Source organism: Myiozetetes cayanensis, unplaced genomic scaffold, assembly GCF_022539395.1.
Source record: "Myiozetetes cayanensis isolate MyiCay16 unplaced genomic scaffold, myiCay2020 scf4, whole genome shotgun sequence".
NCBI lineage: Eukaryota > Metazoa > Chordata > Aves > Passeriformes > Tyrannidae > Myiozetetes > Myiozetetes cayanensis.
The window spans coordinates 70,094,049-70,121,125 of NW_026087631.1; the positions used below are offsets into that span (position 1 = coordinate 70,094,049).

Consider the following 27,077-nt stretch of genomic DNA (forward strand, 5'->3'; position numbering starts at 1 on the left):
TGTAACAGCTACGCCTGCAGTTGTCCCAAGACTCAAGGGCCAGTCTTCCAAAGGCCCGGCACCAGGATGGGTCACCAGGCACCAATTCCAAGAAATACTCTGTCACAGTTTCAGGTGGTTGAAGAGATTCCTGTGAGGTCCAGTGAGTTACCCCTGTGACAAGACAGCACAAGGTGCCTCCCCAGCTGCACTGCCCTTCTGCAGGATAAGCCGCCTGGCACCAAGGATGAACACCCTGAGAACATCTCTCAGCTCTGTCACCCTCCTGCTCCACGTCAGGGCAGTTTGCCCACCCCACAGTTAGGATGGCCCCTGATGTCCAGGGGAGTTCGGCTCTGTGTTCTACAGAGGGAAGCAGCCAGTCAGCAGGCACTCATTCAGAACAGGGAACCTTTATTCTCACTGAGATCTGTACATTCAAGTCCCACATACTTTAGTCTCTGATGGAGCTGCAGCACTGGATCACAACCGCCTGGTCTCTGTTTGAACAGTTTTAAGAGTTTATGCCTCGAAAGTAGCCAGGAAATTTGTGACTATCTCCTTCAACTTCGCTTCTGTCTGGTCAGAGATCTTCCCTTCGGTCCTGTTGGAAGAGTTCAGTTAAACTCCTGACACACCAAGAGATACACAGTCAACCCGAGACAAAGACAGAAGCTTTACAACAAATCTCCCCATTTCTAACAAAATTAGTAGTAGATGACTTAACACATTCGTGTTTGGCGTATGACACCGTACCAGTGACAAAATGTCCCTTCCCCTAAAAACGTTAGTCTTGTTCAAGAACTGGTCTGTCCACAAATACTTTCAGAATCACCTTACGTATTCCACCAATCTCTACCTTCTACAGAGCTCTACCTCAGAGACAGAGGGCATATAACTTGGCTCACGACAAACCAAGCCAGGACCAGTTCCCCGGACAGGACTACGGAAATACTCAATCCCCAACAACCCACTCAGCAGCACTTAACCCACAGCTTAAAGCGGTCAGAAATATGGGCACTGACTCTGTAAGTGACTTCAGGAGCAGATCAGAGGGGACATATGCAAGCAGGTGCACTTTAAGTATAAGCAGCATTTCCCAAGAGCTGAAGACACAAATCTGAGGAACGTCGGTGGTAGGAAGGCTGATTTAACCTCCAGTTCTGGCACAGGCAGCTGAAGGCCTGATGTTCTAGGATGCACTAAATTAACAGTTCAGTGACCACTGTTCTGTACTCCAGCCATCAAGTCAATACCCTGGGGATGAAGCAAGGTAGACCCCCATACCTGATTGTGGAGAGGAGGGCCTGGTGCTGGCTCAGTACATGGGCCAGGAAAGCGCTCTCAAATTTAGTGATCTTGCTGGGCTCCAGCTTGTCCAAGTGACCCCTTACACCAGCGTAGATGACTGCAACCTGTTCCTCGATAGCCATGGGAACTGCAGGGAAGAGAGCAGTCACTCCATCAGAACTGTGACACCAGGACACATCAGAACCTCACAGAGTCCTTGGAGAACCAGCTGCACATGGGCAGCCTGGTTCAAGCAAGCCTGCATTTACCCCGTGCACAGAAGGAACGCAGTAACTGCAGCGCACAGACACTCACCGTACTGGCCCTGCTTGAGCAGCTCCGTCAGGCGCACCCCGCGGTTCAGCAGCTGCTGTGTGGCAGCGTCCAGGTCAGAGCCGAACTGGGCGAAGGCGGCGACCTCTCGGTACTGAGCCAGCTCCAGCTTCATGGTACCGGCCACCTGCAGCACAGGGCACGGGTCAGAGCCCATGGGGTCCCCTCTGGGGGTGTCCCAGAGTCTGCAGGTTGTCTGCAGCTCACAGCTGTCACCAGTCAGGTGACTACAAACACTGGCAGATTATGCACATTTCTAAAACACCCACCTTGTAAGATAAGCATGCTATTTCTCCCTAATATGGGAACAGCTAATATTAAACCTCTCATATTCCATGCCCGGACAAAAGCTCGGGGTTAAGTGAGCATTCTCTATTTCTAGTTGACGGCACCCAGTTCAGCATACCAAAACCTAATCCTACATCTTTATGCAGATACAATTTTCCTTCCGCCCCCACCTTTCTCAGCAGGCAATGGAAACAGCAAAGAGCTCTCCAAAGTTGGTCCTTTTATAATTTCATAAGGCTAAGGAATCCAAAGCTTTAATCCCTCCCTGTTCACAGTTCTTCCGAGTCAAATGGGCTGTAATGCCTACACATTAACTATCTCCAGCATGAGGAGGAGCAACAGTTTCACACTGACCTGCTTCATAGCCCTGGTCTGAGCAGCAGAACCCACACGGGACACAGACAGACCAACGTTGATGGCTGGACGGATACCTTTGTAGAACAACTCAGTTTCCAAGAAAATCTGTAGGAGGAAATTGTTTTATTCTCTTGGTCAAAAGGCTGGAGGCCTCCTCAGAGGCTGGCCAGTAGGGTACAAGGGGGTACAGGGACGGGAGGCAGTCCCACCTGTCCGTCAGTGATGGAGATGACGTTGGTTGGAATGTAAGCAGACACATCCCCAGCCTGGGTCTCGATGACAGGCAGGGCGGTCAGGGAGCCGCCCCCGAAGGAGTCGTTCATCTTGGCCGCTCTCTCCAGCAGCCGGGAGTGCAGGTAGAACACATCCCCCGGGTAGGCCTCGCGGCCGGGGGGACGGCGCAGCAGCAGCGACATCTGACGGTAGGCGACAGCCTGCGTGGGGCAAAGGGAGCGGTCAGGGCTCGGCACCTCACTCGGCATCTGGACTTACACACACCGAGGCCAGGCCACGAGGCTATAAACAGTGTTTCTGACCTGTTTGGACAAGTCGTCGTAGATGATCAATGCGTGCTTCCCGTTGTCTCTGAAGTACTCCCCCATGGAGCAGCCTGAATAGGGAGCCAGATACTGAAGGGGTGCTGCATCAGACGCTGTGGCAGACACCACGATGGTGTACTTCATGGCATCTGGAAAGGATTGGACACACACACCACTGAGCGTGTTACCTCATCAGCCCCAAGTCAGCAAACACAACACGTGTGTCAAGTACGTGTCGAAGCACGCCCAGGCAGTGTCACCACACTGCTACAGGAATGCCCCCCACACCAGCTCAACCTGCCTGTTCACTCAACTAACTCAGGAAATCCCAAGAGCAAGTTCGTGACAGCTAACACCCAATACCTGCAAACTTCTTTCCCATTTAAAATGAAATTTAAACCTCTACTGACACACTTTCATTCTAGAACTAACTCAGGCTGAAAGCCCATGGTTTCCTGGATGCTGCAAGGCTGTTGCAAAACCCTTCACTTTATAGTCCCAAACCAATTACTGTCATTAAAATGTGGGGGTTTCCTCCTAATCAAGGTGCTTGATCAGCAGATAAGAGGTCAGGTGCTGGTCTCTTGTGAGCTCTGTTATATGTGCAGCCTTGGTCATGGAGATCACCTTCTGAAGAAGTGCTTTAATTTAATGCCTTGTGTCTGGGCAGTGAAGGCTCCCCACTTAATTTGCAGCTGCCATTCACACCCACTGGCACAGGGAACAAATGCCAAGTCCATAAATACTTGTCACCAGGCCTGCCTGACTGCAAAGGGGTAGCTCTCAATTCAGCAATTTGGGGGGGCCTCAGAATGATATTTTCCCCAGATGCCTAGAAAGGCTTCTTCTCCACAAAGGCAAGTAACTCACTCATTTAATAAGAATTCTGTCTACACTTGCAGCCAGCAGAGGGCACAGCAGTGCCCAGCATTACAGTGAGAACAGGATGTCACCGAGTGCCATCTCCAAGTATCTGTACCTGCGTCAGTGAGCCTCTTCACCAGCTGAGCAACAGTGGATCTCTTCTGGCCAATGGCAACATAGATACAGTACAGCTTCTTCTTCTCATCCGTCCCATCGTTGAATCGTTTCTGGTTGATTATTGTGTCAATTGCAATTGAAGTTTTCCTGTGGAACACAGAGGCCGGTAAGTTAAGCTGCCCCAGGTTCTCCCACTCCCTACACAGCCCTGTGATCTCTGCTTAAGGAACATTTTAGGCTTGTGCATTTAACTCACCCTGTCTGCCTGTCACCAATGATCAGCTCGCGCTGGCCACGACCAATGGGCACCAAGCTGTCCACAGCCTTAATCCCAGTCTGCATCGGCTCACGCACAGAGATCCTGGGAATGATCCCAGGGGCCTTCAAGCCAACCCTCCTGCGTGTCTTGGATGCAATAGGGCCCTTTAAAGACAGGAAAAAATTGCTGAGGTCTGTATCACATAGATAAAAGCAGAGGTAGTTCACACCTAGCTACACTTACCTTCCCATCAATTGGATTGCCCAGGGCATCTACAACACGGCCCAGCAGCTCTTCCCCCACCGGTACATCCACGATGGCTCCAGTCCTCTTCACAACATCCCCCTCCTTGATCAGTCTGTCATTACCAAACACTACAACACCAACGTTGTCAGGCTCCAGATTCAAGGACATACCCTGGGACAGAGATCACATTATCCTTACAAAACCCATACCAACACATGTGAGAACTGCGACAGTGACTCTTTTACTGTTTACAAAACACCAAATAATCTACCTCAATCTTATTTGTTACAACAGCCAATGTTCTGCTTTTACATACAAAGCACTTATTTAACTCCACAGTGCTTAAAGAACCTGCCTAAGCCTTTAACTTACCACATAATTGTACCACAGCAGTCTAGCACTGAATCTCTCTACAAAGACCAAAAAGGATAAGTAGGGTTCAAGTACAACAGTTTTCTCTTGCCTAGGAGCTGGACAAGAGAAAACAACTGGCTTCTTCAGTGCCCAAGGTGAGACAGGTCATTAAAAGTGCTGGAAGAGCTCTTTCAGTACTCTTGGAACAGTGAACAGGCTTGTGACCCACTCTCAGGATTACAAGCCAGCAAGTTCTGTGCTATATTGGAGCAGAGAGGCCATTATTCAACAGGAAATAGAAAAGCCACTCTGAAACTGAAGAAAACGCAATCCAGTGCCAGGTTAGTCCTAGTACTTCCCAGATGAAGACAAAAAAAAAACCCCAAATGTTGGCTTAGAACCAGATACAGATACTGAAAGCCAAATGTTACAAATTAAAACATTTCCACTAGTTACTAGGCACTGAAGGTGCAGTGAAGCTGATACAATGTCCACACAGGTATCTCCGATCATTTTTACTGCCCCTGGGCTAAAGGAACTGCTCTAGTGACAGCTCACCTTCAGCCCAGAAGAGAATTCCACCATCTCCTCTGCCTGGACATTTCTCAGGCCGTACACACGGGCGATACCGTCACCGATGGAGAGCACACGGCCCGTCTCCTCCAGCTCAGCCGAGGTGTCAGCTCCCAGAATACGTTCCTCCAGAATTGAGGATACCTCCGCAGTACCTGGAAAGAGAGGTTAAAAGCACATTAAGGCACAGTATGAACCCAATATGCTCACCTAGAATTCACAAGGTGTCCTTTCTCAAGTGTGCCACAAAGTCTAGCAAGCAAGTTAGGATGTATAAGATGAGTAGTTAGTTAGGATGTATAAGATGAGTAACAGCCTCTGTATTCCCAGATAATGGAAGCAGCTTTAAAACATCATTAGAAGCCAGCCTCAACCGGAACACAGATGGCTGTTCAGTTATCAATTTTCTTCATTATGTCCTACACTACTATCAATCTCTCTTCCTAGAAAACAATTAATTAATTAGCCTCAGCTCAGAGAGAACACACATGCTTGCTCTGCTTGCAGAGCAGTTACTTAAGACTTGGATGCATCAAAACACCCACCCAAATGATTTGTAATCCAAGAAACATACCCAAAGGAATTCCATACATTTAAGGAGCAAGTTGTTTGTAAATTGTAAAATGTATCCTCTATCTTCCTCAAATTTGTTTGGCTGCATACCTCCAACAACCCTTTATTTCCACAGCTAACAAACAGTAAATAACACTGTGAAACTGTTACTTCCCAATAACCTTTAATTGCCCTAAACCACTTCAGAAAAACGCACATGAACCGCTGCCAGAAACACAGCCACGCAGAGCAGCTGTCTTCTCCGAACGCCAAACTGCTGGCAGAAAAAGAGCTGTGCTCAAGGACACAAGGTCAAACCCAGGCAGGCCTGGGAAAGTCATCTGCTCCTTCATACTGTCACAGGCAGGGCAGGAAACTCTAACTTGGGGCAATTTTTTTCAAATAACTCTGCTGGAGCTGAAGGCTGACTGGAACCCTCGTGAGGCAGGTAACTGTGTAAGCCAGCTGACATGTGGCCTCTCCCTGGTTAGGGCACATTTTGGATTTTACTGAAGTGCAGCTTGTGGGATGTGACTGTGTAACATCTCACTGTTAAATACTGTCAGAACATAAAGGTCCTCGAGTGGTGTCAAATAACACCCATCATATTCAAATTCCCATTCTGTCTGACAGACCCAGTTCTTAAAGCATACTCAAGACCTTTCTCAGACTCACCAGTTTTCTGAAAGCATGGTTTGGAGGCGTGGAGGTTTCGTGTAGCAACAAATGCTGCACCCAGGGTGTTTCTGGAAATCTAAAATAAGCAATTGTTTCAGAACCAGTGAGATTTCCTTAATCATGCAAAAAAAAACATGCTAAAAGATAACACACTGGGATTTTTCATCTTGACCTTATGATCTGTCCCAGTTTTGAGCTGAACTCCACATTCACAATTACAGAATTAGTTATGGAGTTCCAGAACCAAGCCCAGCACCACCAAGAAAGGACACACGGTAAAGGAGGTTGCTCCTAATCCCTCACTGTGTTCTTCTGCAGTGCTGATGTCACCATCAAGCACTGCAGCAACTCCCAGAGCAAAACCTCTGCGCTAAACATCAGAACCTTGGGGCACAGAAAAATCACTGCACCACTCAGGGTTCTGCACAGGGAGAAATAAGATTGTGTCTCTTAAGAAAAATCTAACTGTAGTGTTTTTGGCATGACTAACACACACAGCAAAAAAACCCCACTCCAGCAAAAGAAAAGAACCACAGAATCAATTAGGTTGGAAAAGACCTCCAAGATCACTGAATCCAACCTGTGAGAGAAAATCACTATGTCAACTAGATTATGGCAGAGTCTATTCTTAAACACCTTCAGGGACAGTGACCGCACCACCTCCCTGAGAATCCCACTCCGATGTCTAATCACCCTTTCTGTGAAGAATTTCTTTCTAGTGTCCAACTTAAAACACTATAGGAAAAAAAAAAAAATCTGTGCTAATGAGTGCATTAGATTATACTCCTGCATCCCAAGCAAGGCTCCCATGCAGCACCGTTAATGCAATTTGTTTAATGCCCTGTACGCCGGGCAGGCCTCTCCCTCATTCACCTTCACTGAGGACAACGGCGGGAGAGGCTCTTGACGGCTCTTCCCACGCTTTCTCTCTCCTCAAACACAGGACAAAACCCTCCATCCCCCCACACATCACACCCCCAACCATGACCTTGCCCTGGCAGCTTTCAGCCACTACCCTGAGCCCGGTGAAGGACACCTCACCCCTCAGCGGGGTCTGCCCCACAGCGCCGAGGGGATACCCCCCGCTTCCCTCCCCACACTCCGGTGTTCCCCCTCAATGTCACCGCGGCCCCCAAGATGGCGGCGGCGGCGCGTCCCCCCCGGCCCCGCCGGCTCCGGGGCGGGCAGGGCGCTCACCAGGCCGGCCTGCCGCGGCAGGGAGCGGGCGAGGGCGGCGGCCACGCGGGCGGACAGCATCGCTGCGGCGGCAGAGGCGGCGGGACCCGGGGAGGCTGCGGCGGAGGGACGCTGAGGGCTGCCAGCCCCGCGCTCTGCTCACAAAATGGCGGAGGCGCCTCACGCCCCTTTTGCAGCCGAGGCCGCGCCCAGGGGGCGGGGCGGGGCGTGGAACAGCTCCGCGCCCCCCCTTGAGATATACTTAAAAATATATATGTGTATACACACAGGCGCACGTAATATGCAACGGAAGTAATTAAAACATCATAAAAAAAATCTAAATGGGGCTTTTATGAAATAGCCCCCTGCGGAAGGTGCCCTTGAAATGGCCCTCGGCGGGCGGAAGGGGCGGGGGCTGTTGTGAGGCACGGAAGGGCGGGAAGTGAGGGAGGATCGGAGATGGCAGCTCAGGGAGAGGGGCAGGGACAAGGGCAGGCATGAGGTAGGGACAGCGATGGGGTCACGGAAAGGACGGGGACAATGGTAAGGGACAGGAGCACATAAAGAGACAGGAACAAGAATAAGGGTAAGGACAGGGACAAGACAGCCAGGATCAGGGACAGGGCTGTTGTCCCCTCTGTAGGGTCGTTCCCCGGTGCGCTGCGCCAATTTACACACCGATGCAAGGTATTTCTATTTCTTATTCTACTTTGCTCAAAGTAGGGGTCTGGGTGTTTAACCCACAAAAGTCTACACACCAATCACCAAAACTTTACGCTATTTATACAAAGGTATCAGCATGCATTGGTTACAAATTACATAACTTTTCTCTTAATTCCTACGCAGTCCCCTCTTTGCTAGCTATATCTCTCGCTTTATTTGCTGCTTAGGCTGCAATTGCAGTTCTTCCCTCCATTTGAGTCTGGGGTTCCTTTTTCACAGAATTACAGATTATATTGAGTTGGAAGGGACCCACGAGGATCATAAAGTCCAGCTCCTGGCCCTGCACAGGACCATCCCCAAGAGTCACACCATCTCCCTGAGAGTGTCATCCAAACACTCCTCGGGCTCTGTCAGGCTTGGGGCCATGACCACTGCCCTGGGGAGCCTGTTCAGTGCCCAACCACCCTCAGGGGAAAGAACATGATTCTAGTATCCAACCTAAACCTCCCCTGACACAACTCCAGGCCATTTCCTTGGGTCCTGTCACTGGTCCCCACAGATCAGTGCCTGCCCCTCCTCTTCCCCTCCCAGGGAAATTGTAACTACAATGAGGTCTCCCCTGAGTCTCCTCCAGCTGAACACACCGAGTGCCCTCAGCCACTTCTCACACGGCTTCCCCTCAAGGCCCTTCACCATCTCCATTGCCCTCCTTTGAACACTCTCTAATGGCTCAATATCTTTCTTACGTTGTGGTGCCCTGAACTGCACCAATACTCCAGGTGAGGACACTCCAGGTCAGAGCAGAGCAGGACAATCCCCTCCCTGGCCCGGCCAGCCATGCTGTGCCTGATGCCCCCAGGACAGGGTTGTCCCTCCTGGCTGCCAGGGCACTGCTGACTCATGGCCAACTGGCCACCCACCAGGACACCCAGGTCCCCTTCCTGGCACTGCTTTCTAGCCTCTCCTTCCCAGTCTGTTTGTACATCCAGGGTTGCCTCAGCCCATGTGCAGAATCCGGCACTTTCCCTTGTTGAACTTCCCATGGTTGGTGATTGCCCAGCCCTCTTATTTGTCGAGGTCTCTCTGCAAAGCCTTTCCTGCCTTCGAGGGAGTCAGCAGCTCCTCCAAGTTTTGTGTCATCTGTAAACTTGCTCAGTGTCCCTTCCAGTCCTGTGTCCAAATCATTTATGAATATTTGAAGAGCACAGGGCCCAAGATGGAGCCTTGCAGAACCCCACTAGTGACAGGTCACCAGTTCAATGTCACCCCAGTCACTGCCAGCCTCTGTGCTCAACCCGTGAGCCAGTTGCTCACCCACCACATGATGTGTTTATCCACCTGTGGGCTGGACATTTTGTCCAGAAGGATCCTGTGAGAGACAGTTTTGAAAGTTTTACTGAAATCCGAAAAGATCACACCAGCTGGCTTCCTTTGATAAACCAGGTAGGTCACCTTATCATAGAAGGAAATCAGGTTTGATAAGCAAGATTTTCCTCTCCTCAAGCTGTGCTGGCTTTAAGTACTTCCCAATACTGGCTTTCAATACTGTGCTTTTCAATACTTCCCAGAATAATCTTCTCCATAACTTTCAGTGAGTCATTGGCTGTGATCTCCCACTGCTGGAATTACCTTACCCCCAGGTACTGCTCGGTCCTGCTGACATCACTCCAGACAGCCCATTCCTCTTGGGATTGTCTTCCCTTTCCCCTAAAACCAAAGGTTAGCCAAGCCTACAATGCTCACAATGGAACTGCCTAATCATAACTGTCCAGCTACAGCTACTGACTAACAATTTTTTAAAAAATTGCAAAGTCTGACTTGAACCCCTGTTCAGAAGTTGAGGGGCTCAGTATCAGGGTTAGGGGAGGGGGTAGGGGCAGTCACAGGGTAGAGAAAAGGGCAGGGGCAGGAGCAGGGATGTGAGGGGCTGCAGTGCAGAGGACAGTGGTCTGGGCAGGGGGGTAATTGGGGCCCTTTTCCAGGAGCTCCAGGCTGGAAAGTAGCAGCTGGAGACAGAGAAGCGCTGGCATCACATATGTGCTCTGGGAATGGGTAAAAGGGATGAGATGCACAATGTCATGTTCGTTTCCTTACATTTAGCCAGTCTGTCGATAATGAGTGAAACTTGAAAGCCCTACAGGTGCGATCAGAAGGATGATGACAGTGTGCCAAGCTGAGAAGAACCTAATGTAAGAGGCAGTGGTGCTCATGGTGCCAGGGATCTCTGCCTTGTGGCAAGCTCTGCCACAGCAGGGGCAGCAGCTTAGCAACAAGGCAGATAACCACAGAATGGTTTGGGTTTAAAGGGACCTTAAAGACTATCTAGTTCCATCCTCCTGCAATCAGCAGGGACATATTCCACTTGACAAGGTTGCCCCAAGTGTAGAAGGCCAGAAGATAATGGGTTTTGGCAAAAACACACTGTGAGAGAGAACAGTTTGTGAATGGAGAAGGGGCCATGTGGAGATAGGGCAGCACTTTTCTGGGACAAAAATCCTTGTTCTAGTTCTTGGAGATAAGCACAATACAGCATAGCACAGGGATGAGGCCGAGAAGTTGTCTAGGACTGTAGTGGGGGGATCAAGATCACCAAAGACCCCCAAAGCCCTCTGACCCGTTTCCAGAAGGGTCTAGAAGAACAGATACATTTCCACATAAAGTGAGAAACTTATCTCCAAAGCAGAGAAACTTAACCATAAAAGGTCCACCCCAACCAAGACTAGCATGCATGTACCCCAGGACCCTGGACACCCCATCAGCTGGATCAACACTGGAGCTAGGGCTGGTGATCTCTTTCTTTCTTCCTTTTTTCTTCTTTAATCTATCCCACTCTCTTCACTTTCACCCTGCCCCTTTATCCAAAACCCACTGCCACGTGCTTGTATTAGGAGGGACTAACACACTAATATCCAGGCCAAATGTGTAATCTACTAATGAAACTTAACAAACTTTTGTCACTTTTTTTCAATAGTTCTTTTTGGCCATGAGCATCTACAAATCTTGGGTGCTCCCTTCCTCTTAAAGGTGGGACTCCACACCAAGCCAATGTCCAACCTGGCCTTGAACACTTCCAGGGATGGGGCAGCCACAGCTTCTCTGGGCAACCTGTGCCAGGGTCTCACCACCCTCACAGGGAGTAATTTCTTCCAAATATTCCATCTAACCCTTCCCGCTGGCAGTGGGAAGCCATTCCCTCTTGTTCTGTTGCTCCATACCCTTGCCAGCTCTCTTGGAGCCCCTTTTAGGCACTGGAAGGAGCTCTAAGGTCTCTCTAGAACCTTCTCTTCTCCAGGCTTCCCCAGCCTTCTCTTCCCCAGCTCTCCCAGCCTGTCTCCAAAGGAGAGGGGCTCCAACCCTTGGAGCATCTCCATGGCCTCCTCTGGACTTGCTCCAGCAGCTCCCCGTCCTTCTTATACTGGGCTCCCAGATTTGGAGGCAGCAGTGCAGTGGGATCTTACCTGAGCAGGGCAGAGGTGCAGAATCCTTGCCCTCAACCTGCTGCTGGGGATGCAGTATGTCCTGTATGTGAGACAGGGTTTGGTCTGCCAGTGAGAAAGTGCTGAAACTCAGGGAGGTACAGCATGATCACGTGCCCCTGCTAAATACAGAGAGGCTAGTAAAGCCATGGATGCCAGAAAACCTTTCTGGGAATTGAAAAGGTTAAGAGAAAAATCCTCAGCCATTCTGGTATGTGTTGTAGAAAATGTGATGCTTCAGCAATGTTTCTCATGCTGATTTCTTCAGTAGTCACTTCATGTTCTGTAAACATGCCTGAAAAGAAACACATTGACTCAAATAACTCACTCCACCACTGCCCTGGACAGCCTGTGCCAGGGCTAGACAAACCTTACAGTGAAGAAATTTCCCTAATATTCAATCTAAAACTCCCCTGGTGCAACTTGAGGCTGTTCCCTCTCATCCTGTCCCTTGTTCCCTGGGAGCAGAGCCTGATCTCCCTCTGGCTCCATCCTCCTGTCAGGGAGTTGCAGAGCCAGAAGGTCCCCCCTGAGCCTCCTTTTCTCCAGGATGAGCCCCCCCAGCTCCCTCAGCCGCTCCTGCTGCTCCAGCCCCTTCCCCAGCTCCGTTCCCTTCCCTGCACACGCTCCAGCCCCTCAGTGTCTCTCCTGTCTGAGGGCCCAGAACTGCCCCAGCACTGGAGGTGCCTCAGCAGGGCCAGCACAGGGACGGGCACTGCCCTGGCCCTGCTGCCACCCCACGGCTGGGACAGCCCCGGGGAAATTGCCCTCCTGCCCCCCTGGGCACACCCGGGTGTCACCAGCACCCACAGAGCCCTTCCCGCCGTCATCTGTACTTGTGAACTATCTGCTCTTAACTCGGAACTTTTAACGCTCCGATTCATTTTAAAACTTTATTTTTTCCGCCTAAACCACGAGCCGCCCGTCCAACCCTGCCCGCCTCCCTCGGTTCCCGCCGCGCCGCTCCCGCCCCACACACCGCCCACTCCCGTCGGGCCCCGGGCGCGATGGCGGCGGCGGCGCCTGAGGGAGCCCAGGGAAGGGATGAGGCGGGAGATCCGAACCTCCCCGAGAACGACTTGGAGGCGAAAATCGTCCGGGTAACGGGAGTCGCGAGGTCTTTTTGCTGCCGCGCTTGGCTTTCTCGCTGTGTTACGGTTTCTACGTCGCTAGCGGTGCTCGCTCCTGCGGCGCGATGGTTTGCTCTGGGGGTGTGGTGGATGCCGCCGAGATGCTCCGCAAGCATAAAGGGCGTGTTAGGAAAAGGTGTCTTTTAACGTTACACGGCTGTGTCCCTTCTCCATCAGGTTTCTTAGGCAGCGTTAAGAAAGAATTTATTTTCCCTCAGTGTAGAACTTCCATGTGTTCACTTACTGCTAGTCATAACCTAACTTTTCTAATTTAATTCCATTGGATATTAGGGAAAATTTCTTCACTCAAAGGGTTGCCCAGCCCTAGCACAGGCTTCCCGGCGAAGTAGTGGAATCACCATCCCTGGAGGGATTTAAAAGCCTTGTGGGTGTTACGCTTGGGGACATGAGTTAGTGGTGGCTTTGGCAGTGCTGGGGAAGGGTTTGACTGCGTGATGTTAGAGGGCTTTTTTTCTGCCTAAATGACTCTAAGGTTCTGTAATCACAGTCCTTCATGGGAGCACTGTGTTGATCTCTCATTTCTGACCTTGTTTTCCGTGGTCTTAGTGCTTTGCAGGGCTCGTTCCTGCACACTGTAGCGACTCTTTCTCCCCCACTATCCCACAGAGACTGCTCCTAGTGATCATAGTTTGGGCAGTTTTATTCCCCGTGCTTTAACGCAGTTTTCACCAGCTTCCCAAGCATACATTTAGCATCTCTTGGATCGTTAGTGTGTCCATAGCCAACAGGTCATGTGAATAAAAAGATAAGATTTTATCACGCGGAGATAACCAAGTGCCCAGAGAACAGAGGCAGATTAAAAGGGAATTTGTTTTCTAAACCACGCAGGGTGTTTAAAGAAGAGACAAAGGAATTTTTCTCCCCTTTTCCAACCCATGCCTGGACTGATGTAGTAGGAGTTATTCTTCAGGAATGCATAGTTCACACAGCAGTTCACACTTCTCACATATATCAGCTATTTTCTGTCATTTCACATGATTGCTTGCTTTTTTGTTTCTCTTCTCTGGCAGGTGTCTTCATGGCTAAAGAAAATATGTGGGGATCGGAGTATTCCATTGTACGAGGTGAATGAAAGGACGGTGGATATCTTGCACAGTCTTATGGAACGCTGTGAAGACAGAGAAAGGGATGTTTCTTTGCTGATAGAGGACATGAAGCATCAGGAAGCAGAGCATGAAGCAGCAAGTGAGTTTGAAGCTCCATTTTTCTGTTCCATCCAGGTTAGGATTTTCTTAGGGATCTTGAAGATTGTACTCCATTTGCTAGAATCTGAGAAATATATATATATTAATATATGTAGGTGAAACAAACTCAGCTTTTGTTCTGTTTTTTGTTTTTACTGCAATGAATCCTTTCAGCAAAATTTACGTAGTGACATCAGGTTGATCAAGACCTGATGTAGTTGCTAAAACCTCTTAAACTACTGGGCTGGATAGCACAGCATGGAAATACTGGCTGGATAGACAGGGAAGCAACCCTGCAGCTGGTGCTAAGCCACTGTTAAGGAATCTGGAGGAATCTGAAAGAATAGTGAGGTGATTAAGTTGTACTCAAGCAGTTTAGACTGAGTATTTGATAGCGTCTTGTTTTTTTTGAGAAAGGGAGTGGTTCAGGGAACAATAAGACACTTTTAACTCCATTACTAAAGGGTTGTCCCTTCACTGGCTTTTTTCAGTAAGGAATTTTGATTTCTTTGCGAGAAGATTGTACACGCAAAGACGTTTTTGTGGAAAAAAAAAAAAAAAAGGGTTTGTTTTTGTTACTTGGGCTCCTCTAGTGCCTTGCCATCAGACAAAAATGATGGAGACAGACCTTGACGAGCACGTGGATGCTTAGGAACAAGGCTAGGCTGAGCTGTGCAGGGAGAAGACCCGTGTGTGGTCATTGCCGTAACAAAAGGGTGAACTCCTGTTTGTCTGAGTTCAGACAGACTGGTCAGGGAGGGAGTGGAGCAGTGCTTTCTCCCTCAATACACTGAATTTATTTAACAAACGGGGCTGTGGCAGCAGTTTGGCGTGTTTAAGCCTTCTTTTAAAGTGTCTCTTTCACTGGCACCAGAAAGGTAGGCAAGATCCTGGTGTGGGACTGGTTCTAGCTTTGGAGAGTTCCTTAAAAGAACACAAATATTAAAAAATTACTGGGTTTGGGTTGTATTTGTTTTCCAGCTAAAGAAATACAGGACATTTTGAAAGACTTGGGTCTTTCCCCAACCGATCTGTCCAGAAATGCCTATGGATACCTCTGTAGTCTGTCAAGAAGTGCAATGATACTTGAAACAAAGGACACGTCTCTTACCAGGTAATTCTTCACATTCTGCCTCTGGGCTGATGATCTGTGCTCTTTCCCTCTGTCTTTTTCACAGCAGCAGCTTCAAACTTCACTTTGACCCCAGGAGTCTTGTTTTCCAGCTTATTTTGCACCACTGGGCAACTTTGGACCACACAGGAACTGAGCACAAAGTGCTGACTCTAGGTTATCCCAGCAAAGGAAGGCTCTCAAGCCTGAGAAGAGTCTCAGACAGAGTTAAATCCCTCTTTTATGCTCATGTTTTTGTGGCCAGTGGCTTCAGGGTGCTGCCACTTGGACTGTTGTGCCAGGCAGCACAAGGTAGGACAGTGTTCACATTTCTTAGGCAAGGACTGGGGAACTGTGACTGGTCTTCCAGTCTCAGCTCCTCATTCTTCTCTCTCATCTGGCCTTGGTTCATGTGAGGAGATTCCCTCAGTCACAGAGAAATGGCATCTGTTAGTCTGGTCTCTTTCTGGGCCTCTCTCCCCACCCTGGCTTTGGCCCCTGACACAGCACCACTGCAATAAGGAAAGGCCAAAATCTGCCTTGGAATCCAGTTCTTCTGTGATGTTTAGGATCTTGGTTCTTGGAGCTCTTCCGCTGAGCTGGAGGGCAAAGCAGCTTTGAAGCATTTAGGGAGAGACTCAGATGCTGCTGGGCACATCTCGGGGCAGTGCATTGTCAGGCACTGAATACAGTTTCTCTCGAAGGCGATTTGGCAAGGCAGGGATGGAGCCTGGGGGTGGTTTCAAACCCAGTGGTTTTATTCACCGGGGTGCCAGGTGTTTTTCACTTACTCCTACTCAGATTGCTGTGCCGTTTTCCCTTCCATTTGGAATCTGTGTTAGTTAAGGAAAGCAAATTCCCCCAGTGACTTACTTTAATTTCCTCCTATCATAATATCAGGAGAAAACTAAGTCATTTATGTAAAGTATGGAGAAAAGAATAATAATAAGAAATTCTGACTTTTAAAGGAGCTGACTCCTGAGCATTCCCACTGATTCTCTCTTCACCAGCCTCCTCTGTGCCATCAGTAATCTGACTTCGGAGAAGTTTGAAACAAAGCAAAAAAACAGAGAACTGCAGCGGAAGTTGGACGTCACCAAGAAAAAACTGGCTTCAGCCCTGATGTTGAAACAGCAGTTACTGGAGTGAGTAGTGGGTGAGGAAAAGGGAAAGGTGCAAGCAGTACTGCTGATCTCTGCCATGGGCAACACTGGTTGTGGCAACTGACAAGGATAACTAAATTTTCAGGGTTTTGACACATGTCCAATTCAAAGTGTTTGGAGGTATCTATCAAAAGCCATGCACCATGGGCATATTCAGTGATCAGAAGAGATTTGGGATACCATCAAACCCATTATTTTAAAGCAAAAATGGTCTACAGGCAGATGAGCTTGCATCTTCTACCAGTTACCTTTGTCTGAGGCTGAGGGCAAACCTGATTCTCCTGGCACATTTAGCATGAGCTCTGTAGTACGAGCGAAGGAGCAAGGAAAAACAAAAACATTCCCAGGTAAGAATTTCCCTTAACCACTGTATAGGAATAACTTAATAATTATATATATATAAAAAAAATCAGTATCAAGTCAATTCCCTGGAGGATATAATCTGAAATGCTTTGCCAAGCAGAGCAGGATCAACCCCAGCCATGAGTGGGCATTGGCCTCAGTGATCTCCACAGCTCCCTTCCAGTTTAATTGTTTTGGGATTTTTTTTTTTTTTTTTTTTGGTCTTTTAAAGTGGTAACTGTGCTGCTGCTTGTAGCAGAGATACCAAACCTGTGTGCTTTGTGCAGGTTTGCTGTGGTCCCTCTCTGTGATCTGAAGTTTAGCTTGTGTAACAGGTCTCTACCTGAGTGGGGGAATTATGCACAAGACTATTACCCTTTGCTATTAGGCAGGTGGCTTTCCCCTTAGCCATTATTTTCTCTGGCCTTTGAGATTCTGAAGGTAACAACTGTACATGTTTCCACTGGGAAATCTCACAGGAAAGTGCAAGTTTTTCTCTGTTTTCTCCCTTCTTGTGTTGGTTGTATTATGGGGTTTAGCTCGAGCATAGATAAGTAACAGTACTCATATGCTGGTATCTCTTTGAATGTAAAAGTTTATTTTCTTTTTCTATTATTTTTAAGTGATATTGAGAGAGTAGAGGAATGTCAGGCGAAAGAATATGCCAAAAGCGACAGTCGAGTAAACACCCTGAAGTACATAAGAGATAAAAGCTTGGAATTAAGAATCAGGATCAGGAATGCTGAGGTAGGTGGAGAGGATTTTGTGACAAGGCATTGTGATGGGATGACACAGCCGTGGTTGGTCAGGCCCAAATTTGTAGTTACAGAGATATTCCGGGAGCCTCCTAGACTCGGACTGAGGACTCCTGGGCTGACAGAACAATATGTTCCTACAGTTCAGTTGTTCCTGCTGTCTCTCAGCACATCCTATAATCAGTACAACCCCTTCTCCTCTTTCCCTGAGAACTGTGTTAGCTGTGATTGCCTTGTGGTTATTGTGAGGTACTGTCATATGAGAGAATACAGGCAGCTACCAGTAGAACAGCTGATTCTGTGAGCTTAAGCTGTGTCTCAGAATACTGAATATAGCCATTTTTCGAAACTGATGGATGATTAAGTACAGAAAGCAGATGCTGCACTACCTGCTCCTTCAGCTTTCGTAAATGATGAAGGACATGTGAATGCTTTGTTTAACACTTAGATGCTGTCTGATAACTTGACAAATATGAGATGGAAAGCGGTGCATTACAGTTGGTGACATTTTACTAAGAAGCCTCTTTCCAGCCTGGCCAAGTGCTCCTCTCCCTCTGGTTTTCTGGAAAAACTTGTTATTCTTGGCACAAATTGTAGCAGCAACTGCCTTTGTACAGCAGCTCTAGCTGTGGCTCAAATTGCACATTTCTGTTGCTTTCTTCATTGCCTGTTTAGATAAAAACACAAGAAAATGGTGACATCTTTCTCCTCCTTGTTACGCTTCGTGCTCAGTTACGAATGAACTCTCTCCTGTTTGCAGAGCGAGCTGATTGACCGTGGGTTGGACAAATCCCTGACACACGATGCACTTGTGAAATCCTCTGAGGTAGGTCTTTGGGTTCAGGATGGGTGTTTCTGCAAGGGTGCACACTGGGCTTGTTTGTTGTGCCCTTTCAGGAAATGCAGTTTGCTGTTTGGTTACCTGAACAAAAAACGTGGTCAAAAAAAGCACAAATAAAAACCCCCATGGATGGATACCCATGAACTGGGGTCTGTTGGGTGAGTTTGTCTCTCCTAGGAAATGAGAAGCATCTACTGGAGAATTTCCACGGGATAAATTTCCTGCCACTGAAAGCAAATTGGCAGCCTGTGCTCTGCCTCCTTGATCCATGTTATAAACAGAGTGGATATTCTCTGGACTGTATCCCATTGCGTGGCTACCTGTGTATTCTTGATAGAATGACCCAAATGATTCCTTCTACTGCATGTAAAATAAACCTGCTTTCAGGCCCTTTAAAGCAAGGAGACAAGGTCAAGTGAAACCCAGATTCCCAAGAACTGTGTGCTATTTTTTTTCTTGTGTCCTTAAATGTAACATTTTTCAGCTGTACTGTAAGCCCAGTGAGATATAAGTGAAAGAAAAAGCATGTTTCTTGAATTAGTACCTAAAGATTCTCCAGCTTTGGGCTGAAACGTTTGTACATGTGACATTTGTGTTAGTCTGTCTGCACTCACCACATCTCAATATTTTTTGCTGTCATTGTAGTAAGAACTTAGTCTTCCTCCAGATTTCTTTTGCTGTCTTTTCCTGCACGTTTCTGAGCGGAACAGTGAAAGCAGGTTTCCCGATTTCCCTGCTGTCGTTCTCCTGAGCCAGCACTGGGTGGCAATGCTTACATTGCACAGGGTTTAGGAGAGTACTGACCAGAACTAAATGTTGTTGAAATTTTACAACTAAAAAGCCACAGGCAATTTTCTGGGCTTTGTTGTCTTCTAGAAACCAAGAATAAGGGAAGGTCTGACTCCCTGACATTCCTAGATCTGCTTTGTCAAGAGCTCTATGAAATGGGCAGCACAAATTACTTTGTGGTTTTTTTACCTTGGTTATTTGAAAAGAGTTGAGGAGTGTGGAAGGCTCTCAGTTTGCAGCCCCAAAGAGAAATTATTTCCCCTTGTTAACAAAATAAGTGCAAGTGTAAGGGAGGGTCTTTTCACTGCTGCAAAACTTTAGTTTTTCATGTGTTTTAAGGAGGATGAAAGCTCTTGACAATGTCTGTGAATTCTGAAATGCTCCAGGTGATTGTGGATCTATTTCACTGATTTAACCACTTGTTCAAGACTCTGGAATATAATCTGCCTCACTCTCTTCACAGGAACTGGCTGAACTGCAGAAAAAAGTTATGTCTCTGAAGAAGGAACTGCGTATCTACTTAGATTTACCTCTTGTAATTATTCATTTTACTGTTCTATTGTATTTGCAATCAGATTAGTTTTAATGACCTTCAGAATTTAAAGGGTATTGTGGTGGCTTTGGTGGACAGGTGGATGACCTACAGGTCTGTTAATGATACTAACCAAAGACTTGACTTAAACAAAAGACTATTTATTAATAAAAACCAAGAAATTAAGTATGCTTGCCAGGCAAACTTTATTCTGTCAAAGTGGACATATTTGCCAGGTGAATTAGCTAGAAATTAGACAAAGAAATATGTGAAGAAAATGTAATATATATACCAGTATATTAGCTAAATATGTCATCAGGCAGTCAGTATGGTGGACACAGCAGAGGTTGGAGCTCTGAACAAGATTTTAAGAGTGATGAAGAAATAGCCAAATGTAGGCCTTGTCCCCTAAAATGGCTGCTCCATCCTTTTCTTTGATTTCTCTTGAGAGTGCTGGGTACTCAGCTTTCTGAAAACACGGTTTTCCCATCTCCCTCACACAACCACTGCTGTCTTGCTCCTACAGAAAAAGGCTGAAGGATGGGACTGTTCCCCTGTTTAATCCATCTTCCTCCCAAGCCATCTGCCTCCTTTCCTCAGGTGGAACAGGACATTCAAACTGAATTAGATTCTCCAGTTCCCTCCTCATGTCTGGCTGTCAGTGGGGACAGGGAGAGCCCAACACCTCATTTCTGGTGCAGGCAGCAGGAGCCAGGGAGGTTTATCCTTGCAAGCTTATTGTGCTTTGGAAAATTCATGCACAAATACATTTAAAATCAGGTCCCTTGATTGGTAGGTTTGGAAAATTGCATAAATTTAAGGGTTGTTTTTTAGACTTCAGTCCATGTCAGACTTTTGTAAAATAGATGGTTACCCAAACCAAACCAATACTAGGCTTTTAATGTCAGTACGTTCTGCATGTGAAGGGTGTACCCAAACCTAGTTTTCTTATCACTGAATTCACCTGTGGCTAGAATCACTAGACCTTTGCAAAGGGGCAGGGACTCTTTCCTGCCGAAATACTGATTTTTATGCCGTCTTCTCTCGTTAGAGTATTCCCCTGGCAAAAGTGAAGGTTGAAGAAGCAAAACAAGAACTGGTAAGGGTTGGGGTTTTTTTATCCTTCAGAAGCTACATGTATTATTTGATTACAAATTTACCCACCTCGCACTGTAGCCTTAATGATCTCAAGGGAAAGTTTACTCTGGTAAGGTAGGAGCTGTGCACGTTGTTCAGGGGAACTGGTGGAGGAATGGTGTCTTGAGCTGCAAAGGCAGTTGGGCATAGTGGTATCAGTGGGGATTAGGTAGCTGTATCCCTGTGGAGTTTGCCTGCTTCACCTGTTGGAGTGTTTATTCTCTCAGCTGTGTTGGTCTCACGGCCTTCCCGGCTGCTGCTGAACTCTAGGAGAGCTCTGGGGCCCGTGTTTTATTCAACAAGCTGCCTTGTAGACTGCAGTGGGGACCTTCCCCTGTAAAACACAGTGCCCGTTTCCGCCGTGCTTGTGTCGTCTGCAGGTGTGGTTGTCGGGAAACATTCCATAAAGCTGTTTGGGAAGTTCATACGTGGCTTTACTGGGTGAGCTGGGCCCTGTTTGAACCCCATAAAACCTGTTGTTGTTTCTTTGGGCTGCTGCCCGCTTGCTCACAAAGCACAAGTTATTCAGTGGTGGGCCTTAAAGCTAACTGAGAGCATTTTGTACATTTTCAGGTGAGCCTGCCCATGTTGGTGAGCCACTTGTTCTTGGTTCAGGAATACAAGCTCCCCTTAACCAGCCTGAGGCTGTTCTCAGGTCAGAATACCCACTCCCTGGGAGCTGGATGGTGTCCAGTATCACATTGGGGCACAGAATAAAGGCAACTAAGCTCATTTAGCCCTTCATTTGGAGATTTCTCTGTAGCTGCCTGCAATTTGCAGTAGAGAGTCCTTCCAACTCAACACCAGGGTTAATCAGTCAGTGCTAATAACCTCCCAGGGTTTGATCGTTGTAGATATGTTTGTTTGCCAGCAATGTATGAAAACTGTTCCACGGTCACTGATTCCACTTGTTTTTCTCTCCCTCTAGAAGGCCTTGGAGGACGAACTCTCAAAGGAGCTCGACAAAGTGGCTTTTGAGTTCATGTAGCCCAGCAGACAGCAGTTCACCTGAAGTGGCCTGTGTGGAAGATTATTTTCCTTTCATTGCCTCCTTATTTACACTAGTAAAAAATTTCAGAATTGTTACTGTACTTCTGCAGCTTCCTGCCTTGTTCTTCTTGTCTCTTGGCTGGTACACTTGGGAGCTTCTAGCAAGTACAGCCATTTTTAGGGGCTCATGTAGCCTTGTATTTGTTTTGGCACAGTGCCTTCCCCACGTGTCCCTGCTGCCAGGATTTGGGTGACCATTTACTGCTTAGAATTGAACTGATCAGGGAATCTGGTTTTCTTCATTTTCCATATTCAGTCTCTGGGTTATGCTTTTTCCTGTAGTTTTCTCTTTGATGGTCTTGTCTGAGGACAGACTCTACATCTACTAGATCTCTGGCTTTTGCTCCCTTTTTTTGTTTTTTTCTTGCCATTCCAGGGCTGGGGACATACAATTTTCTTTTCTGAGTTACTCAAGTATGTCTGATGTTTGCCAAGTTTGTGAAGAGGAGCTGTAGGCTCGTACCTGGAGCCTTCTCAGTTTAAGCATTTTCTTTAAGCAGAAGTGAGCAGTTAACATTTCTCCTTAATGTCTTCAGCAGGGATTTGATGTGTTAATCAGAGTGAACAGAGCCATTAAGAAATCATTCAGGCCACTTCCTACTTAGTCTCCTAAATAATGGTGAATTTCTCCACAGAAAGGGTTGTCCTGCTCTGGAGAAGAGCTGAGACCTAGGAGCATCAACCTCTCCATTTTCTGTAGTTTTATTGCCATCTGAGAAAATGGAAGCTCATGGCACTGAATTGTAAGGTTTGCCCGTTTTCAGGGCTTTGAGAGGTACCAGTCTACTGTTGACAACTTGCTGTTTCTCTTTCCATTATAAATAGGAATAAGCAAATGAAATAAAATGAAAGCAGATAAATAGCTGTGGGTACTGCAGGCATAGCTTTAAAACAGATAGAAAAAAAGATCTTCATAGTAACACATTTCTAGGCCTGAAAGTGCATTGGTATTTTTGCAGAACCACTGCGGGGTGTGATGATTTTTCAGATAGATTTCTTTGCCAATTCTACCTCAAATGTCATCTTCCATAAGGGTCTCCTGAGCCCTCCTCTTATTTCCATGCTGTCACCACACCAGCCTTCAAACACTATTAGAAGTGTTTTGTACATTTCAGCTTTTGGAAGCTGTTTGGTACTAAAGCCAAAAATCTGAAAATCTCCTGTGGGTGGGGAAAAAGCAAAATCTAGAAGTGGTGGCCTGAGGACATCAGGCATGGACCTTTCTGCGCTGGGCAACATCCAGACAAATAGTGGTGCTCTCAGTAACAAGTTGTAGCTCCATCTGTTTGCAATTAGAGTTGCAGAAAATTGTGGCCACGACTCAGCACGGTGTGCATGTCTCCAGGTCCTGTTACTTCACTGCAGAAATCGATGTCACTGATCTGAAGGAAGGGAGATTCTGTTGCTTCATGTCCTCCCTCAAGGCAACAGCATCGTGAGCTCTGAGTCTGATCATGCTTAGGGTATAGCTCTCGTTTCTAAAAAGGTGCAAGCTCGAAATTACACTGGTGTCAATAAAATATAAGTGTGACCTTCGTCACCTCCTTTTTTTTGCCATGGTCGGGAGGAATTGAAGGATGCTCAGAGAGCCACTGCCTGTGGGAATCTCCAGCCTCATTTTCCATACGCTGGAGGGAGTTGCTGTTTAGTTTCAGGTTTTTAAATTTAGCTGTTAGGAAAGGGCTAGTTGCCTTAGGTTTGTGGCAGTTTATCTTTGGTTATTTCTGGGCTAGAAAACAAGAGGGTAGAAGCAAGTGGAAAATTCATGGCCTGAACTGGCTGAGGTGAAATTACCTCAGAGGTAACTGGTGTGAAATCTGGTGTGGTAGTGCAGGGATGGCTACAGGTGCAGCTAATGCTTACAAGCAAAAACCACCCTAAAGCCTTGGGAGCGATCTTTGAACATGGAAGGAGCAAGAGCATAATCTGATTTTCCTGCTGTGGAAGGGGAAAGAAGTCTTGGAAGACATCAGAACATGGCTGGGTTGACACCAGAAACAAAAAAGCCAGTGTAAAGCACTGGAGGTCATGGCCTGACAATTAAGGAATCTTAATCACTGGAGGCTTTTAAGAGCAGATTAGAAATGCTTTACTTAAGTGTTTTAAGATGTGAGGGAGTGTTGATCACATTGTGGGATACAAAGATGCATTAAATGAGGGCTTGAGGGTGCTACCAGCCCTGCTTTTTAATGAGAGCCTCAAGACTTCCTGGGCTAACATCAGAGGAAGGCTTTTTATATCACACATGTAACCATGACTCCAGGCCTGGGAGGATTTCCCAGGACCGTGGCACTTCCTTAGCACCAGTTGTGAAGCCTCGGGGGGAGGTATTTATTCTCCCCCTCCCCGTGCCCACAGAGCAGCTGCACCACTCCCCGGCTGCTGCTGTTTCACAGCACGTGTAGAGCCTAAACATAGAGAGCAGCGGGGCCAGACCGGCTGGAGAGCTGCCCAAAGACAGCCATGTGTTGCTTCCGAGCACTGGAAACTCCAGGAGGAAAGAAATCCCCAGCAGCTGCATTCGGGCCGTGTGTCACAGCTGAGTGTAAACCTCAGCGCAGTCTGGGGAGCTGTCACGTCCGACGGTCCAGCTTGGGATGGAAACGGGAAAAGTCAAGTAAATGAGATCCACGGAGCGTGCTGGGAAGGTCTCTCAGCTCTTTGATATGGCATGGGCAGGGTGCCTAGCAGGGCAAGCTGAAATCCTTCCTCGCTGCTGGTGTTTTGGGATGGACCAGCTATTCCAGCGTGGGGGTGGGACGCTGGCAAAGGGACACCTCACAGAGGTCCTGCTGAGGCAGGACCACGCCAGGATGAGTGCTTGGCTGACAAACCATTTGATTCTGGGCTCGCCCCTCTGCCCAGGCAGCTGTTGAGTGTTTCCATGGAGGTCACAGCGGGTGTCTGCCAGCTGGACCCTCGGCTGTTGGACATTAGGGAATAATCGCCCAAGTGAGAGTGACAGGAACGCCTGGAGAGGCCCCCACTGCTCCAGCCTCCCTTCAGATTACAGCAGCTGCTCCTCTCAGAGCTCCCAGATGGAGTTCTGAAGGCATCTGTCTGTTAACACCTGCAAGCTGACAGCCGGTGTGGGGCCTGAGCCGGCTGCAGAGCACTCAGTTTCCCCAACAAAGTGCGAAAGATATTTGTGTTTTATTACCGTGCAACTCAATTCCTCCTCCTGGAAAATGTGAGGACTCAAGTTCCACCTGAAAAAAAAAAAACAAAACCCAAAAAAAAAACCACAACAAAACAAACAATGAAAGGGGGGAATTAAAATGATGCACCAGATATGAGGTGGTCAACCTCAAGGAAAAACTCATACGCATTTTACCACGAAGTGACATACTGTTCTCGTCAGGCCAATATGCAAAATAATGACTGCTTTCAGAAAAAAAAATATTATGTTAAAATTCATCTGCAAACTAGCAAAGCAATAGGGATTTATTTAAAAGAAAACATTTAGGTACCAAAACTAGAATAACAAAAACAAAAGTGCTAGAGAAATGCAAAATACACCATGCAAAGTTGAGGCTTCTGAGCTGAAATACGTATCTATTTACCACAAATGCACTGAATCAAAAGATGTGGATGGAATCTCTTTTGGCTGTATCTTGCTTAGTACTATAAAAACACCCTCTTTGTTGGAAACATTTCATTGTGGCTGCTTTTCAGGCTTCCTTTGACTGAAGGTATTCACTTCCCCCCCCCCCATTCATATCAATCGTTTAGCAAATATATTGTATTAATATGGGACTTTATTATAATTTTAAAAACCATTAAATGTTTCAAAATGTATTTTAAAAGTGAGTTGGTTGCATTTTTTACTGCCTCCATTGGAACTCTCCAAATATCTTGATACTCAATGCTGTTTTGGGTACTAACAAGCAAAAAAATTTGATGTGTCAAATGCTAAGCGTACTCAAGATTTCTTTAAATTACATTTAATATTGAATAGGTCTTAGAAGTCTGGAAAGGTTTTGTATTTCTAAGCTGTTCTTTGACTTTTTAAATTACAAGGTCTGCAGTGAAACAATAATAATCCTGGTCGATGTGACCTTACAGGAAATCCTTTACTTTGTATCCAAGAACACAGTCACTGTTGGTAACTTCAAGCAGCTTTAGAAACATTTCTAATTTTCTTACACACTTACCTCACTTGAAAAAACTTCAGTACTAGGCTGGAAGTATTTCTGCTTCTCCAATTCAGAAATATTTCTCCTAAAAAAAACAAACAAACAAAACCAAACAACAACAACCAACCCACAAGAGAGTAAGCAGAGGCTTTACCAAAGAGAATGTGTTTTTAAATAAGTCTCAATGCTCCTTCTCACTTCCCCAGGTACCACCTGCGTGGGAGGACACGGCACTGCCTCCATCTGCCTTGAAGTCCTTCAGCACTGAACTGTGTAAGCTCCAGCAAAAAAAAAAGAAAAATCCAACAACTACAAAATTAATCTAATAAATGCTTCCTCTAGCCCCTTGATAAATAGGCCTCTAATGCTAATTAAGCAGCTGTGCTGATTAATTAGATGATGTTGGCTGATAAAGCACAGCAGCAAGGAAAGGTTTTATTTCTTTTCTTTCCCCAGGAGGGTTGGGCTGTAGCTCGGGGATCAGTGAACCCCTCAGTATGCCAGACACCTGGGTCTCTGTTTTGCAGAAGAGCCTGGGTGACCTCACGAAGGAGCAGGGAGGTGACCTGGCCAGGTTTCAACAGCACATTTGTGATTTCAGATGCTTGGCAGCCCACAGCCCAGCTTGGGAAATGGGTGTTGTTTATATGTTACTCGGAGGGTAAAGTTTCTCTGTATCCCTTCAGAGAACGATGCTTAGCAATGTCCCTATGGATGCTGCCATCAGATGCACGGAGATGAAGCGTCGTTCTCCAGTCTGGAGCTGGAGGGAAACTTATATCCTGGTGCTAGGGGAGAGATGACAGCAGGAATGGAGGAGCTCCACTCCCCTGCCAAGAGCCAGGTGATGGAAGCCAGCCTGGAAGCCCCTGTGAGCCAAAGTGCTCTCACAACCAGCTTTTGGTTTGGCACGGGAGTGTGGCTCGGGGTTGTGCTGCAGTGCTGAGTGAATTTCCTCCCATTGTCCTTGGGGAAGTGCAAATGCCACAGAGGGAGGTCATGGTGAGCATCCCCTGGAAGTTCAGGCTGGGGCTGCACCTTTGGGCCCTCCACAGCTGCTCCCGTCCCCGGGGATCCTTTCTAGGGGTGTTCCACTGAGACTCCCTCTGCTCTTTTCTCTGTGGTAGAGGAGTTCTTATCCC

At 47.3% G+C, this 27,077-nt stretch overlaps 2 protein-coding genes across 2 annotated transcripts; one reads left to right on the forward strand and one right to left on the reverse strand.

The window, feature by feature from the left end:
* Window positions 1-376: 376 nt before the first annotated feature.
* Window positions 377-7,779, reverse strand: ATP5F1A (ATP synthase F1 subunit alpha). The gene is made up of 12 exons (XM_050330011.1): window positions 7,627-7,779; window positions 6,427-6,505; window positions 5,185-5,354; window positions 4,270-4,443; window positions 4,024-4,190; window positions 3,766-3,914; window positions 2,784-2,935; window positions 2,457-2,681; window positions 2,245-2,352; window positions 1,585-1,729; window positions 1,267-1,417; window positions 377-583 (listed from the first exon to the last, which is right to left on the reverse strand). Exons 1-12 carry the CDS (start codon window positions 7,684-7,686, stop codon window positions 502-504), a joined length of 1,662 nt encoding a protein of 553 aa, XP_050185968.1. The 5' UTR covers window positions 7,687-7,779; the 3' UTR covers window positions 377-501.
* Window positions 7,780-12,725: 4,946 nt separating this feature from the next.
* On the forward strand, window positions 12,726-21,840 carry HAUS1 (HAUS augmin like complex subunit 1). Its single transcript, XM_050330017.1, has 9 exons — window positions 12,726-12,844; window positions 13,906-14,080; window positions 15,061-15,193; window positions 16,201-16,335; window positions 17,319-17,442; window positions 18,211-18,276; window positions 19,544-19,615; window positions 20,664-20,711; window positions 21,678-21,840. Exons 1-9 carry the CDS (start codon window positions 12,752-12,754, stop codon window positions 21,735-21,737), a joined length of 906 nt encoding a protein of 301 aa, XP_050185974.1. The 5' UTR covers window positions 12,726-12,751; the 3' UTR covers window positions 21,738-21,840.
* The last annotated feature ends 5,237 nt before the right edge of the window (window positions 21,841-27,077 follow it).